Consider the following 15,140-nt stretch of genomic DNA (forward strand, 5'->3'; position numbering starts at 1 on the left):
TCCGACGTTTTTACAAAATATCAAATTTGAAAAACCGAGCAGTCTTTGAAATTGATACGACCCTCAGCCAGGAGTGGTCCAGGAACAGTATCCGAGGACCGCAATGTGCGTTCGAAATGTCGATGTTCATGTGTCCTGCAGTTCACAAGTTGACGCGCAATTAGCTGCGTTCTTCATCGACCCACGAGCCAAGTGATTCACCGTTCAGGGTAATCTTTTATTTAGACGTACTCAAAAAAATAATTTCAAGAGTTCGACGTCTCGATTCGGCAAGCGTTGAGATTATACCAATGCAACAACGTACATAAATATATATATACTTGTTAAAAAAAATAAAAAAGAGAAGCGCTCGACGATTTCGTATTCGTACGGCACCACATATTCAGACGAGGCATCGTGTACCGAAATCGCGCACGACTCAATTTTTATATTCGTCGTGTAGAGGACGCGCGTAGTATTTCATTTACCATGCGTTCTAACTGACACGGCCGGGCGAATATCTTTCACAACCATCGGAAATCTCGTTGTGTAATCCGGTAACGTAAAAATTCGTACGAAACAAAACTTTCACGTTTCGACCGCGATTAAACATAATTTCGGAGCGGTTTTTTAACAGTCACACACTCCTAGGTACCCGGCGAAGGCGGCGTCGTCGGCATCATCGTCATCGACGGCGAAATGTATCGTCGTATATCGCGTTCGCGTTCGACAAAAGAGCGTACGCTTCACAACACGATCGACGAACAACATTAGCGCCATAATCGACGACAACGACGCGGCAACACAACAATACGCACAACGTCATATATTATAATTCTCGGTAAAGAAAATTACACGCCTAATTGAAAAACCTCTAAGACGAATTTGTATAGTTCGAGAAGAGGACTACTACTAATCGAAAGGATGATGACGACAGACAACAACGTCGTCGTCGTCGTCAATTTCACCGTCATTCGAAAACGTAGTCCACCGTCGCTCATTTTCTTTTCTATCGAAACGAAAACATAAAGCGACAAATTAGTTCGAATATCGTAGAAGGAAAAAGGAGAGATTTAACTCTTTTCTCGCTTCGCGATATATATATTTGATCAGACATGTCGTATATAGACAATATCACTGTAATGATCCTTCCGCAGGTTCACCTACGGAAACCTTGTTACGACTTTTACTTCCTCTAAATGATCAAGTTTGGTCATCTTTCCGAAACATCGAAGACGCCGAAACGCCATCGCGCTCAGTCCGAAGACCTCACTAAATCATTCAATCGGTAGTAGCGACGGGCGGTGTGTACAAAGGGCAGGGACGTAATCAACGCGAGCTTATGACTCGCGCTTACTGGGAATTCCTCGTTCATGGGGAACAATTGCAAGCCCCAATCCCTAGCACGAAGGAGGTTCAACGGGTTACCCGGGCCGCTCGGCCAGGGAGGACACGCTGATTCCTTCAGTGTAGCGCGCGTGCGGCCAGAACATCTAAGGGCATCACAGACCTGTTATTGCTCAATCTCGTGCGGCTAGACGCCGCCTGTCCCTCTAAGAAGAATTGTTTATACGCCGACAGTAAAAACCGCGCACGATAAAGGCCGAAGCCCCATCGGCGGGCCTTTAGGATGTCGGAAAACGCCTAGTTAGTAGGCCAGAGTCTCGTTCGTTATCGGAATTAACCAGACAAATCGCTCCACCAACTAAGAACGGCCATGCACCACCACCCACCGAATCAAGAAAGAGCTCTCAATCTGTCAATCCTTCCGGTGTCCGGGCCTGGTGAGGTTTCCCGTGTTGAGTCAAATTAAGCCGCAGGCTCCACTCCTGGTGGTGCCCTTCCGTCAATTCCTTTAAGTTTCAGCTTTGCAACCATACTTCCCCCGGAACCCAAAAGCTTTGGTTTCCCGGAAGCTGCCCGCCGAGTCATCGGAGGAACGTCGGCGGATCGCTAGCTGGCATCGTTTATGGTTAGAACTAGGGCGGTATCTGATCGCCTTCGAACCTCTAACTTTCGTTCTTGATCAATGAAAGCGTTTTTGGCAAATGCTTTCGCTTCTGTCCGTCTTGCGACGATCCAAGAATTTCACCTCTAACGTCGCAATACGAATGCCCCCATCCGTTCCTATTAATCATTACCTCGGGGTTCCGAAAACCAACAAAATAGAACCGAGGTCCTATTCCATTATTCCATGCACACAGTATTCAGGCGAAGTTTTAGCCTGCTTTAAGCACTCTAATTTGTTCAAAGTAAACGTGCCGGCCCACCTCGACACTCAATGAAGAGCACCGCGGCGGGATTGAGTTGGGCCGCCCTTGCGAGCTAAGCCCACCGGCAGGACGTCCCGCGGCACACCAGTTAACACCGCGGACGATGAACCGAAGGCGCGGGACACAGATTCGACTACGAGCTTTTTAACCGCAACAACTTTAATATACGCTATTGGAGCTGGAATTACCGCGGCTGCTGGCACCAGACTTGCCCTCCAATTGATCCTCGTTAAAGGGTTTAGAGTGTACTCATTCCGATTACGGGGCCTCGGATGAGTCCCGTATCGTTATTTTTCGTCACTACCTCCCCGTGCCGGGAGTGGGTAATTTGCGCGCCTGCTGCCTTCCTTGGATGTGGTAGCCGTTTCTCAGGCTCCCTCTCCGGAATCGAACCCTGATTCCCCGTTACCCGTTACAACCATGGTAGGCGCAGAACCTACCATCGACAGTTGATAAGGCAGACATTTGAAAGATGCGTCGCCGGTGCGAGACCGTGCGATCAGCATAAAGTTATTCAGAGTCACCAAGGTGTACGATGACGAGCGAACCCGCCACCGATTGGTTTTGATCTAATAAAAGCGCTCCTTCCGTCTCCGGTCGGAACTCTGTTTGCATGTATTAGCTCTAGAATTACCACAGTTATCCAAGTAAATGTGGGTACGATCTAAGGAACCATAACTGATTTAATGAGCCTTTCGCGGTTTCACCTTAATTTGGCTTGTACTGAGACATGCATGGCTTAATCTTTGAGACAAGCATATGACTACTGGCAGGATCAACCAGGGAGCTGACGTTCTATCGTAGAACTAGTTCAGTCTCCATAATATTAAAATAATAATAAATACGGAAACAGATCTATATTCTCTTTTCGTGCGTGTTGTGTGTGCGTTATACGAAATATAAATTTTCGAAACGCCACGCTCAACGAAAAAGTTGTTATATATCTCTATGTGTCTCTGCATTATTTCATTCAAATAAAACCGGACCGACAACAAATCGAACTATAACATTGCTCAAGAAGAAATATTACAACACACGCTCGTCGTACTCGACCTGATGATAATGTTACACAAACCACCGGCGTACACGTACGTATGGTAATTTTTCGAAATACAATATATAATAGACGATATATACGTCGACCGGCACAAAACTTCGAACATTCTCTCGACCCTTCGCTAGATTGAAAGCGACTCGGTGTTCTCGAAAGATTCGTTCCGAAATTATATTTATTCTCGCTCGGACAGAGGAGAGCTGTCGCATATTTTGTGTAATAACAAAATTTTTGTTATTTTTTGGTTGATCGCATAGGGACCGCTTACGTAGAAACGCTCGCTAAATCCGCGATCTCGCAGTGTCTGACGGTTTCGGTTGGGTAGAAGCAGAAGATATACTACTACGAACTATCCACACCACCGTGGGCGAAGCCCGCACTCGACACGATATCGAATTAATGTTATTATTCAGCAGAAAAACGAATATCGTGTGATTTGGTTATCGGTGACCACGGTACCGACAGCGCTCGAGCAAGCGTCTGCCGATACTATAGAGGAAGCGTTTTCGATCCGTTTCGAAACGTACCTATCCCCCTATAGCGGCGTTTCGAGCACATCGCCCGTTTTCCGTTAACGCTGACGGGACCCTACGCGACTTTCGGTTTTTTCCACTTTTCGTATAGTCCTAGTCAATATAATTTATATCCGTCGATATGATATTGTATCAGACATGAATACGCATATCGATCGATATATTAAAATATTATAGGATAACGTTCTGACAACAGGACGTCTCGATTACAATGTTTATCGGAAAGTGTAGTGAAAATTTGTGTAAGGCCCATACCGCTTTCTCGCCGTTACAACATATAAGTTGAGACGGTGAGACGATACTTGAATTAATGGGAGCAAACAGAATTTCGGAAGCGTGATAAAAAATTTTCAAAGAGAAATTTTGGCGAAAATTTCACTATACTTTCCGATATTTTCACCACACTTTCCGTTATTTTCACCACACTTTCCGTTCATGATTATTTTCGCCAAAATTTCCGTCTGAAATTTTTTCTTCACGCTTCCGAAATTCTGCTCGCACCCAGAAGGCAGAGGTAAACTTTCATTACACTTTCCGTTATATTTATGTTTTCACTACACTTTCCGATACTTTTATATTTTCACCACACTTTCCGTTCACGATTATTTTCGCCAAATTTCCATCTGCATATTTTCTTCACGCTTCCGAAATTCTGCTCGCTCCCAGAAGGCAGAGGTAAACTTTCATTACACTTTCCGTTATATTTATGTTTTCACTACACTTTCGATACTTTTATATTTTCACCACACTTTCCGTTCATGATTTATTTTCGCCAAAATTTCCATCTGAAATGTTTTCTTCACGCTTCCGAAATTCTGCTGCTCCAGAAGGCAGAGGTAAACTTTCATTACACTTTCCGTTATATTTATGTTTTCACTACACTTTCCGTTATCTTTATATTTTCACCACACTTTCCGTTCATGATTATTTTCGCCAAAACTTCCATCTGAAATATTTTCTTCACGCTTCCGAAATTCTGCTGCTCAGAAGGCAGAGGTAAACTTTCATTACACTTTCCGTTATATTTATGTTTTCACTACACTTTCCGATACTTTTATATTTTCACCACACTTTCCGTTCACGATTATTTTCGCCAAAGTTTCCATCTGAAATATTTTCTTCACGCTTCCGAAATTCTGCTCGCTCCCAGAAGGCAGAGGTAAACTTTCATTACACTTTCCGTTATATTTATGTTTTCACTACACTTTCCGTTATATTTATATTTTCACTACACTTTCCGTTATCTTTATATTTTCACACACTTTCCGTTCACGATTATTTTCGCCAAAGTTTCCATCTGAAATATTTTCTTCACGCTTCCGAAATTCTGCTCGCTCCAGAAGGCAGAGGTAAACTTTCATTACACTTTCCGTTATATTTATGTTTTCACTACACTTTCCGTTACTTTTATATTTTCACTACACTTTCGTTATCTTTTATATTTTCACCACACTTTCGTTCACGTTATTTCGCCAAAGTTTCCATCTGCAATATTTCTTCACGCTTCCGAAATTCTGCTCGCTCCAGAAGGCAGAGGTAAACTTTCATTACACTTTCCGTTATATTTATGTTTTCACTACACTTTCCGCTACTTTTAAATTTTCACTACACTTTCCGTTTTCTTTTATATTTTCACTACACTTTCCGTTCGGGTTATTTCGCCAAAATTTCCATTTCAAATTTTTATTTCACGCTTCCGATATTCTGCTTGTTCGCGGAAGGCAGAGGTAAACGTTCACTACACTTTCCGTTATCTTTTATATTTTCACTACACTTTCCGTTATCTTTTATATTTTCACTACACTTTCCGTTCGGGTTATTTCGCCAAAATTTCCAATTCAAATTTTTATTTCACGCTTCCGATATTCTGCTTGCTACCGGAGGGCAGAGGTCGATTAAGTTTGACGATAGTCGTGTCACTAAGTGTTCTGGCGATGTTCTAAATTTACTGTAGTCTCTGGAGATACCCTACATTTTGTTTTATAAAAGAGAAGACATTAGTAGATCAAGATGTTCACATGATGTGGTGCTTGCTGCTGCTGCAGGTTTTTCCGGTTTTCCTGCAGCTGAAAAAGCAAATGCGCCACTGGAATCATCAATGAAGTCGCCCCTCCGGAGCGTCAATTAAATTTTGTTGTTTCATAATTTCATGATTTGTATTACTTTCTTGACCTGAGACTTACTTCAAAAATATAAAAAATACACACGAATTCATTTCATAAGCTTTTGTGGTTCTGAAAAGAACCTTTTTTTTATGGAAACGGTAAGGACAATACAGGGGGAGGCATTAAATTCAACCGCCAAATCCGTACAAGGTTCGACCTTGCCTTTTCAGGGCGTATACAACATCCATGGCTGTGACGGTTTTGCGTTTCGCATGTTCGGTATATGTTACGGCATCTCTGATAACATTTTCGAGAAATACTTTGAGTACTCCACGAGTTTCTTCGTATATCAAACCCGAAATACGTTTAACACCACCTCGACGGGCTAATCTTCTAATGGCAGGTTTCGTTATTCCTTGGATATTATCACGCAATACTTTACGATGACGTTTCGCTCCTCCTTTTCCTAAACCTTTACCTCCTTGCCACGACCAGTCATTTCGAATGTTAAGAATAAATTATATACTGCACGATACGAATGAAATACTGTTAGTGATACTAACGACAGACTTCGACTAAAGTTCTACACCGAACTCGGTCGGGTTTTGTTAAATTTCATGACTCCGCCCACAACTGGAAATCGGACCAATGGCGTCTCGTCTAGATGGTATATAATAGTTGGCGTGTATAAGCCGACTCAGTTCATATGTTGTCCGTCTATCGTTCGGTATACATTTCGTTCGTTACAATTCGCAATAGGTTTTGAAAATGGCTCGTACCAAGCAGACCGCTCGTAAATCGACTGGAGGTAAAGCTCCGAGAAAACAATTAGCTACTAAAGCAGCTCGCAAAAGTGCACCGGCTACGGGAGGTGTTAAAAAACCTCATCGTTACAGACCCGGTACTGTTGCTCTCCGAGAAATTCGACGTTATCAGAAGAGTACTGAATTGTTGATTAGGAAATTACCCTTTCAACGTTTAGTTCGAGAAATCGCTCAAGATTTCAAAACCGATTTACGATTCCAAAGTTCAGCCGTCATGGCTTTGCAAGAAGCTAGCGAGGCGTATTTGGTAGGACTCTTCGAAGATACGAATTTGTGCGCCATTCACGCCAAGCGCGTTACCATTATGCCCAAAGACATTCAGTTAGCAAGGAGAATACGCGGAGAACGAGCTTAATTTCATATATATATATCCCAATATATATTGAAAATATATACAAAAAAAAAGGTTCTTTTCAGAACCACAAAATGCAATTGATGAAAGAATTCGTTTATCGATAGATATGAATGAATGAATGAATGAATGTATGATATTTTCAATAACTCGCATCACGTAAATATTAAATCACGGGTGTTTGCAGAACATGTTCAGTATGATCCAAATATGGATTATAATACTGAAATTTTTTACTTTCCGAAACGAATCTTTCGAAAAGATCATTTTTAGAAACGGCTGAGATAAATAACGAAAAACAAGCGATCACTGAATGAAAGATCGCTCATAACATCACCATCTTTTCGTAAATTTCCTCTGATTCATATTTTTGAATACCTGGCATAAATCTCGAGTGACTTTTTGTAATATACCCTATACCAAAAATGAATCGTTCTCGAGATATTCGATCGTTTATACAGAAAAAGTAGGTATTATTCGGTTCTCGAGCCATTTCCCTATAAAATTGAAAACAAGTCTCATAGAATACATAAGCTATTATTGATTCATCAAAATATTACATTCCGTCGTCTTGTAGGAGGAGTAACATTTCCAAAATGATGAACGAGGTATTTGGAGTCGATGAGTAATTCTGAAGATATAAAAATCAGTGATTTCTCAAATGGAACACCCTTAGTTTGGAAATCTCGAAATGATTTTGACTCATTTTCCTGAAACGATCCCAATATCAGAAAATAAGTCAACTGTTCACAAGACATATTTCAATGAAATAGAAAGACAGAGCAATATTTTTTAATTTTTACTCTTTTACGAAATTATTCGATTCATATCAATTCGATAGTCGGCGGCGGCGGCGGAAGAAATATTATTTATCTATTTTTTTTCTGTTTATAGGGATAGGCTAGGTAGGTAGTTCTGACTATTTATTTATATATTTGTTGGACAGTTGAATTATATACGAATTCTTGTAAAAAAATTGTGGCCCTGAAAAGGGCCATTTGTTTTCTTAGACTTCGTCGCCGGAGAGAGAAGTCAACTGATAGAAGAATTTACTTCTTCTTTTTTGGAGAGGCAGCTTTTTTGGCTTTCGGAGAAGATGCCGATGCAGGGGTCGCTTTCGCGGTTTTCGGTTTGGGTGCTTTCGGCTTTTTTGTTGGTCCTTTGTTAGTTTTCTTTGCTTTCGAAGGAGACTTGGTTTTACTAGCAGAAGTCGCGGACGAAACCTTAGAAGCGACGGTCTTTTTATCCTCGGCAGTTACCTTTTTAGGCTTGGCTGCGGCAGCCGCTTTCTTTTCCGGAGAGGCTTTCTTACCTTTCGGTGATGCAGCAGCCTTCTTGCCGGTTTTAGCTTTTTCACCAGCTACGCGTTTAACGGGAGTTTTTTTGGCCTTCGCACCGGCCGTACCGGACGTTTTCTTTTCGGTAGCCGACGGTTTTGCCGAACCAGAAGATGCCGATGCCAATTTGAACGACCCCGATGCACCTTTTCCTTTAGTTTGTACTAATGATCCGGAAGCAACCGCAGATTTAAGATATTTCTTGATGAAAGGTGCCACTTTTTCTGCGTCAGCCTTATAATTCGCCGCAATATATTTTTTTATGGCTTGTAAAGAGGAACCACCCCGTTCCTTCAATCCTTTAATAGCGTTATTAACCATTTCCGACGTAGGTGGGTGAGAAGGTTTACTTCTTGGATTTTTAACTTTCTTTTCTTTCTTCGCAGTAGACTGTGCCTGCGGCGACGAAGATGAATTAGCCGAAGCCGAAGAATTCTGATTTTCTATGTCTGCCATAGTAAAAAAACAACTGACAATATATTCTCGGAAGATAGATGCTACACTCGTTAGGCGTCTAGAGAGAATGATGTAGTCCTCTGGTGTTCCGTTTGTTTAAATATTCTGGGTCGAAGCACAGGCGGACGGGAGACTGAACGCTCGACATTCTCGTTAGACACGATATTGACGGCTTCCATTCTGCTGTCGAAATGTTCGCATCAACTTCTTTACGAAATCAATGCCGGTTTCCTATTTAGACTTCGACTAGCACAATAACGTGGATAGATTCTACGTATTCCGAAAATATTTTCTGATAAGAAAAAGCTAATATTAAACCTCGACAACTCACAGTAAATTACAATGAAATATGAAGTATTGATGATTTTGACGTAACTCCAGACAATTCCTTTCCGAAAATACTCGTAATCGATGATCTGGAAGGAACCTTCGAATAAATATCATAGGCGCGACTGTCTATAGAAACATGATACATTAGCCGATAATACTCGATAAATACACGAGTGAATAGGGGCATCGAAGAGACCTCGTGTCTACCTTCATACACGACTATAACCAAGAACCGACGCTTCTAATAGCATCAACATTTTCAAAAATTATCCCTATAAAAGTGTTCGATGAAAACGGCATTCGAATAATAACGAACGTTATTAATGTTATATTCGATAAGATATAATCATCGTAATATACTTTCAATAAAAAGGTCGATACTACAACACGAACGAACGAACGAACGAACGACGATACTGTGAGCTCTATCTATAACGGAGTAATACACACCCACCCCCACCCGAAATATATAAATCGTCAATGTTATAGTCGAAATCAGAAATGCTAATCATAAACGTTTTTAGACAACATATTAGCACGTAAATAAAAAAAAACACGTTAAAAAATAACATAAGTAATAGAGTACATGACTAGTATAACAGTAACGAACGTTAACTTTTTAGGTTGATAGGTAGGTAAGCACCATCTAAATATAGGTGGCAAAATTATTTATTATCATCGCGCGTTTCACGAAAGGAGGTAACAATGTACTGATAACAAGGCAACCCAACCGAGTGAGACCTAGCGCCCTAGCAAAAATAAATTATCATTCAGCGTCGAAACGATATTGTAAGAATTCTTTCATAAATATTTTGTGGTTCTGAAAAGAACCGTTTTTTTTTAAGAATGTATATCGTAGACCGGAATAAGTAAATTATTTCGAACTGGTATATTTCGTAACTGCTTTGGTGCCTTCGCTGACGGCGTGCTTCGCCAATTCACCAGGAAGTAACAGACGTACTGCAGTCTGAATTTCTCTGCTCGTAATAGTCGATCGCTTGTTATAATGAGCAAGACGGGAGGCTTCCGCTGCGATACGCTCAAATATATCATTTACGAAACTGTTCATGATGCTCATCGCTTTACTGGATATTCCGGTATCGGGATGGACTTGTTTCAATACTTTGTAGATATAAATTGCGTAACTTTCCTTCCTCCTCCTCTTCTTTTTCTTATCGGTCTTCGATATATTCTTTTGGGCCTTTCCGGCCTTCTTCGCAGCCTTTCCACTAGCTTTGGGTGGCATTCTGAAAATTTAATTTCGTCAATATCAAACAAACAAGTACTATCGTGCAGGTTTGCTTTCGACTCAGTGTAAAAGACGCTTGACGATCATCTTCAGTTCATTCAGGATTTGGAGACCAGCTCCCCTACCCTTTCGGCTGATCATTGGCCTTGAGATGGGCCAATGGGTACATGACTGATGGATGACGGCATGAAGTCCTTAGACATCAGTGCCGCCCTTCACGGGATACCCCTACCTGGCTGGGGTGGGATGGATGAAAAAGTTATTCATCCTTTAACGGGGGACATGAGGGCCTCATTCGACAGAGTGTCGGGGCCTTCTATATCGGGAGGGGTCGTCTACAGCATAATCTGTGGCTTCCCTAACTAACGGGTTTTCGTGAGTTTCCGTTTTTTCGAAAACTCTCTCATTCCTCGACTGAATGGACTGCCGAATGGAAGGCAGCTGCAAATCTCTGCGGATGGCTTCATTCCGCACGAACCAAGGAGCATTCACAATCATCCTAATTAGCTTATTTTGTAACCTTTCCAAAATGGAAATGTTGGACGGAGCCGCTTGTCCCCAGACGCCTGAAGCGTACATGATGACAGGCTTGAACATCGAGTTGTAGATCATAATTTTGTTTTTAAGACTCATCTTGGATTTTCTGTTGATCAGAGGGTACAGACCGGCGATCCGACCTCGATCTTGGACTTAACGTACATGATGTGCGGGTTCCAAGTGAGCCTACGGTCTATTAAAAGGCCGAGGTACTTTACCCGCGCTTGCCAGTCAATCTCCCTTCCAGAGACTCTCACTTTTCTGGCCGGAGAAGATAGTAATCTCCCCATGGTTATCGCCTGAGTCTTTCCGGGTTTACTCGGATCTTCCATTCGAGGTACCAGCGCTCGAGGTCGTCCAATGCACGTTGCATGTAGACGACGCCGAGCTCACGCCCATGGAAGACGAGAGTAGAGCCGTGTCATCGGCGTACAGGGATATCTTCACTCTATCGGACCTGGGCAGGTCGCTTGTATAGAGTGAGTACAACGTCGGAGAGAGCACGGCCCCCTGTGGCACTCCAGCGAGGATCTCTCTGTTGTCAGACAGAGAGCCCTCTACTCTAACCTGAAAGGTTCTGCCTCTCAGGAAAGATCCGATCCACCGGACCAGGCCCCGAGGTAGGTCGAGCGCGTTTAGCTTATGTATAAGGCCTTCGTGCCATACTCGGTCGAAGGCCTTTGAAATATCTAAAAGTACTATATGTACTTTTTTGTTGATATTCAGCTCGCTGATGGTGTTCTCGACCAACCTTAGAGCCTGTAGTTCAGTGGAGTGATCTCTCCTGAAGCCGAATTGTTCATTAGGCAGAACATTTCGGTCCTCAACTTCTTCGTTGAGTCTTTGCAGTACGACTCTTTCAGCCAGCTTAGCCGCCGACGAGAGTAGACTGATCGGGCGATAGTTCTGCGGGAACAGCTGGTTCTGACCCTGTTTCGGGAGCATGACGACGATCGCATGCTTCCACCTTCTAGGGAAGTGTCTGAGGGCCAACGAACTGTTGATGAGACTCAGCAAGAATTCAACGCTGTTTTCCGGGAGTCTCTTCAACAACTTGTTAGTTATTGAATCGGCTCCCGGAGCCTTCTTTGCTTTCGCAGCCTTGATGAGACCCTTCAGCTCCTCCATAGAAGCTGGACGGATGTCGTCGTCGTCATCCTCCCTGAGAAGTCGGTGAACCCGGTCTTCCAGCAGCATATCGCGGTCGATGTCGTCGTCGTCGTCAACGTTAAGTTGAAACTGACGTTCCATCGTGTCTGCAAAGGCTAACGCCTTGTCGGCGGGGGAGTAGCACACTCCGCGCTCTCCGTGAATGGGTGAGAGAGCAGTCTTCTTCCCCCTGAGCCTACGAGTGACTCGCCAAAGCTCGTCACTCCCAGGTTCGAAGGATTCCAAGAGCTCTTCCCACCTTTCGTTTCGGTGTTCATTGATGGCCTGTTTGACACGATTGGCCATCCTGTTCGCCGCTGTTTTGTCCCTGGGAAAAGGGTTCGCTGGTAGAGCCTTCTCAGGCGGTTTCTCTCTCGTATCAAGGCTTTGATACGAGGGGGAAACTCGTTGTAGCTCTTCAGCGGACACTCCTCCCTGGAGGTGGCCGCTCGAAACGCATCATTCACGGAAAGCTCGAAACGCTCAACTGCCGCGTCGAGTTCGTCGGGAGAGTCGAGTACCTCAGGAGGGGCGCGCATCTCTTCGAGCTGGGCTGTGAAGACATCCCAGTCCGTCTTAGATCTCACGCGATATTCAGGGGGAGGAAGATCATCGCACCCAGTACCAGGATTACTGGATTATGATCAGAATCCAGTTCCGACAGAACGTAAATTTCACTGGTCAGAGTGACGTTTCTGAGAAGCGCGATGTCTAGTACGTCAGGCCTAGTCTGCCCGCGATAGTACGTAGGCTCATCTGGTCCCAGCACGAGATATTCATGTCTGTCAACATGCGCATGGAGCGCTTGGCCGTTTCGATTTGTGGCTCTGCTCCAAGGTCTGTGCTTGGCATTGAAGTCGCCAGCAGCAATTGTCGGAATGTTGCTTCCCATCAGCAGTTCATCCAGAGATTCTGGGAGTAGACGAATGTTCGGAGGGTTGTAAACCGAGATTATTCTGTGACAACCCCTTCTCAGTTGAATTTCGACCCCCACGGCCTCAGTACCGTGCAACCGAGCACTGTCAATGCCGTATTGGACACACTGCAGGGATCGCTTGGCAAAAATGCCGACTCCCCCTCCAGCACGTCCAACACGTTCTCTGTGAAAGAATCTGTAATTTGGAATGACAATGGATTCGTTCCTTAGATGTGTCTCTTGGACTAGAGCCACATCTATGTTGTTTTCAATGAGGAAGTTTTCGAAGTCCAGCTTCTTTGTTCGAATGCCATTGGCATTCAAAAAACTATCTTCAGAGATCTAGGCAACGTTGGTTGTCTAGACATTGGCAGTTCCGGTCATCACGCTTGTATTCACCGTGAACATTGTCTGTAACACGGGGAATTTGACGAATAACTTTTTCATCTGGTCCAGTGCGGCACAGATGTCTGAAAACCCCTGAGTCTGAGGTGAGGGTTCAGGTCGAGGGGAGGTGGGCTTTGCAGAAGTACTTGCAGTACTTGCGCCCTTAGATGCAGCTTTTGCAAAGCTGACCCCCTCCTGGACGCGTCCAGACCCCGCAGGTCTCCCTGAGGAGGCTGGTTTCCTTGTTGTGGTCTGCCCCTTCTTTTGTACCTTTGGGTACGCGGGGCAGCCACGGTAATTGGCTGTGTGAGCCCCCTTGCAATTATTGCACTTCGGGGGGTCAGCCTTGGTTTTTTGCAGGCACTGGTTAAGTGCCTGCCAGCGCATTTAACGCAGATGGGCACTGCCAAGCAGTTGCGTTGGCAGTGTCCAAAGCGTTGACAACGGTGGCATTGACCCACCGAAGTTTTCGCGTGTTGGGGTTCGACCTGAACCTTCACGCACAAGAGGTCTTTGACCTCAAAATATGCTTCTGATCCCTGTCTAGCAAGACGAGGACCAGAGGCATAGGTTTGCCAGCGCGCTTCATGCGCGTGACGCTGGTGAGGTCAAAGCCTTTTGATTCAAGCTCCTCACGCACATCGGAAGTTGCCAGGTGCTCTGGCACTCCCCTGATGACGGCACGTAGTTGCCGCTCTTCGGGGAGCGAGTAAGTATGGTGAGGGATTTTTTCCCTCACCAAAAGCCTTGCCAGCCGCCGATAGTCGTCAGGAGACTCCGGCTGAACTTTTATCCCGTCATGTAAATTGACGGCTTTCGAGAACTTGATGTTCTCTCTAGTCGTCAGTTTCAACAGTGGTACCCATTTGTCCTTCTGTCGGACAACAATAGGTGGAATTTTAGCCTTTGAAGCCGTAGACGGGATGTCTTGCTTCAGAGGGGTAGGGGGGGTGGGCTCCTCGCCATGAACTGATTTGACGGTGCTTCCCGTATAGTGAAGCACCCTCGTTTGCATTTGCGTCGAGATCTTCCATCTCGACAACATTTTCAACGACTTCAGGTTCGTTGGGGCCGCTTTTAGCGCTTTCGCTAGGTGCGGCCTTCTCTTTGGCCTGATTTTGGGCCGCTTGACGTGATGAGGTCTCGGACTCGGAATAGTAATTCCGAGCCTCTGCCTGAACATTTTGTAACATTGCTCTTTTTTTTGAGCTTCTTTTCTTTTTTGGATAGTACTTGTTTGACTTCAGTTTTTTCGTGCCGTATCCATTCGTCGATACGGCGTCTTGACACTGATGGAAGAGGAGGAAATCCATCGTTTGAAGCGTCTCTTTTCGAGACTGATGAGGAGAAGGAGGCTACACTATCGCTGTCGCTGTAGTCTCGGTCCGAGTTAGCTTTCCTACGGCCAGTCGGGGCCTTAGCCACTCCCTGTTTACGACCTGTCGTAGACTGACAGTCGTCCCCAGGGCCTGGCGAAGCTCTGCCAAGCAGGTCTGACTGGGACAGGCAAGGGCTGAAATTAATTGGCTTATAAAGCCAATAATTTCGCCCTTCTCCTTCCCTGCAGGCTACAAAGCAGTTCCTCCATACTGCCGTAATTCAAAGCTTTGTTTTCGGACACTCAGAAACAAGTATGAGCACAAGAAGCAACGGAAATGA

At 44.3% G+C, this 15,140-nt stretch overlaps 1 protein-coding gene and 2 non-coding genes across 3 annotated transcripts; 1 reads left to right on the top strand and 2 right to left on the bottom strand.

The window, feature by feature from the left end:
• Positions 1–57: 57 nt before the first annotated feature.
• On the bottom strand, positions 58–212 carry LOC141484510 (5.8S ribosomal RNA). Its single transcript, XR_012466663.1, has one exon. It is a non-coding gene; the product is annotated as a 5.8S ribosomal RNA (ribosomal RNA).
• A 907-nt stretch (positions 213–1,119) lies between these two features.
• Positions 1,120–3,038, bottom strand: LOC141484512 (small subunit ribosomal RNA). Its single transcript, XR_012466665.1, has one exon. It is a non-coding gene; the product is annotated as a small subunit ribosomal RNA (ribosomal RNA).
• Positions 3,039–6,712: 3,674 nt separating this feature from the next.
• On the top strand, positions 6,713–7,195 carry LOC141484504 (histone H3). Its single transcript, XM_074179495.1, has one exon. It carries the CDS (start codon positions 6,713–6,715, stop codon positions 7,121–7,123), a length of 411 nt encoding a protein of 136 aa, XP_074035596.1. The 3' UTR covers positions 7,124–7,195.
• Positions 7,196–15,140: the final 7,945 nt, after the last annotated feature.

This window comes from Leptinotarsa decemlineata, unplaced genomic scaffold, assembly GCF_025532065.1.
Source record: "Leptinotarsa decemlineata unplaced genomic scaffold, Ldec_3_MD MMD2_tig00005872_RagTag_RagTag, whole genome shotgun sequence".
Taxonomy (NCBI): Eukaryota; Metazoa; Arthropoda; class Insecta; order Coleoptera; family Chrysomelidae; genus Leptinotarsa; species Leptinotarsa decemlineata.

Coding starts and splice junctions, on each gene's coding strand:
- LOC141484504 (XM_074179495.1), top strand. CDS start 6,713: ATGGCTCGTACCAAGCAGACCGCTCGTAAATCGACTGGAGGTAAAGCT.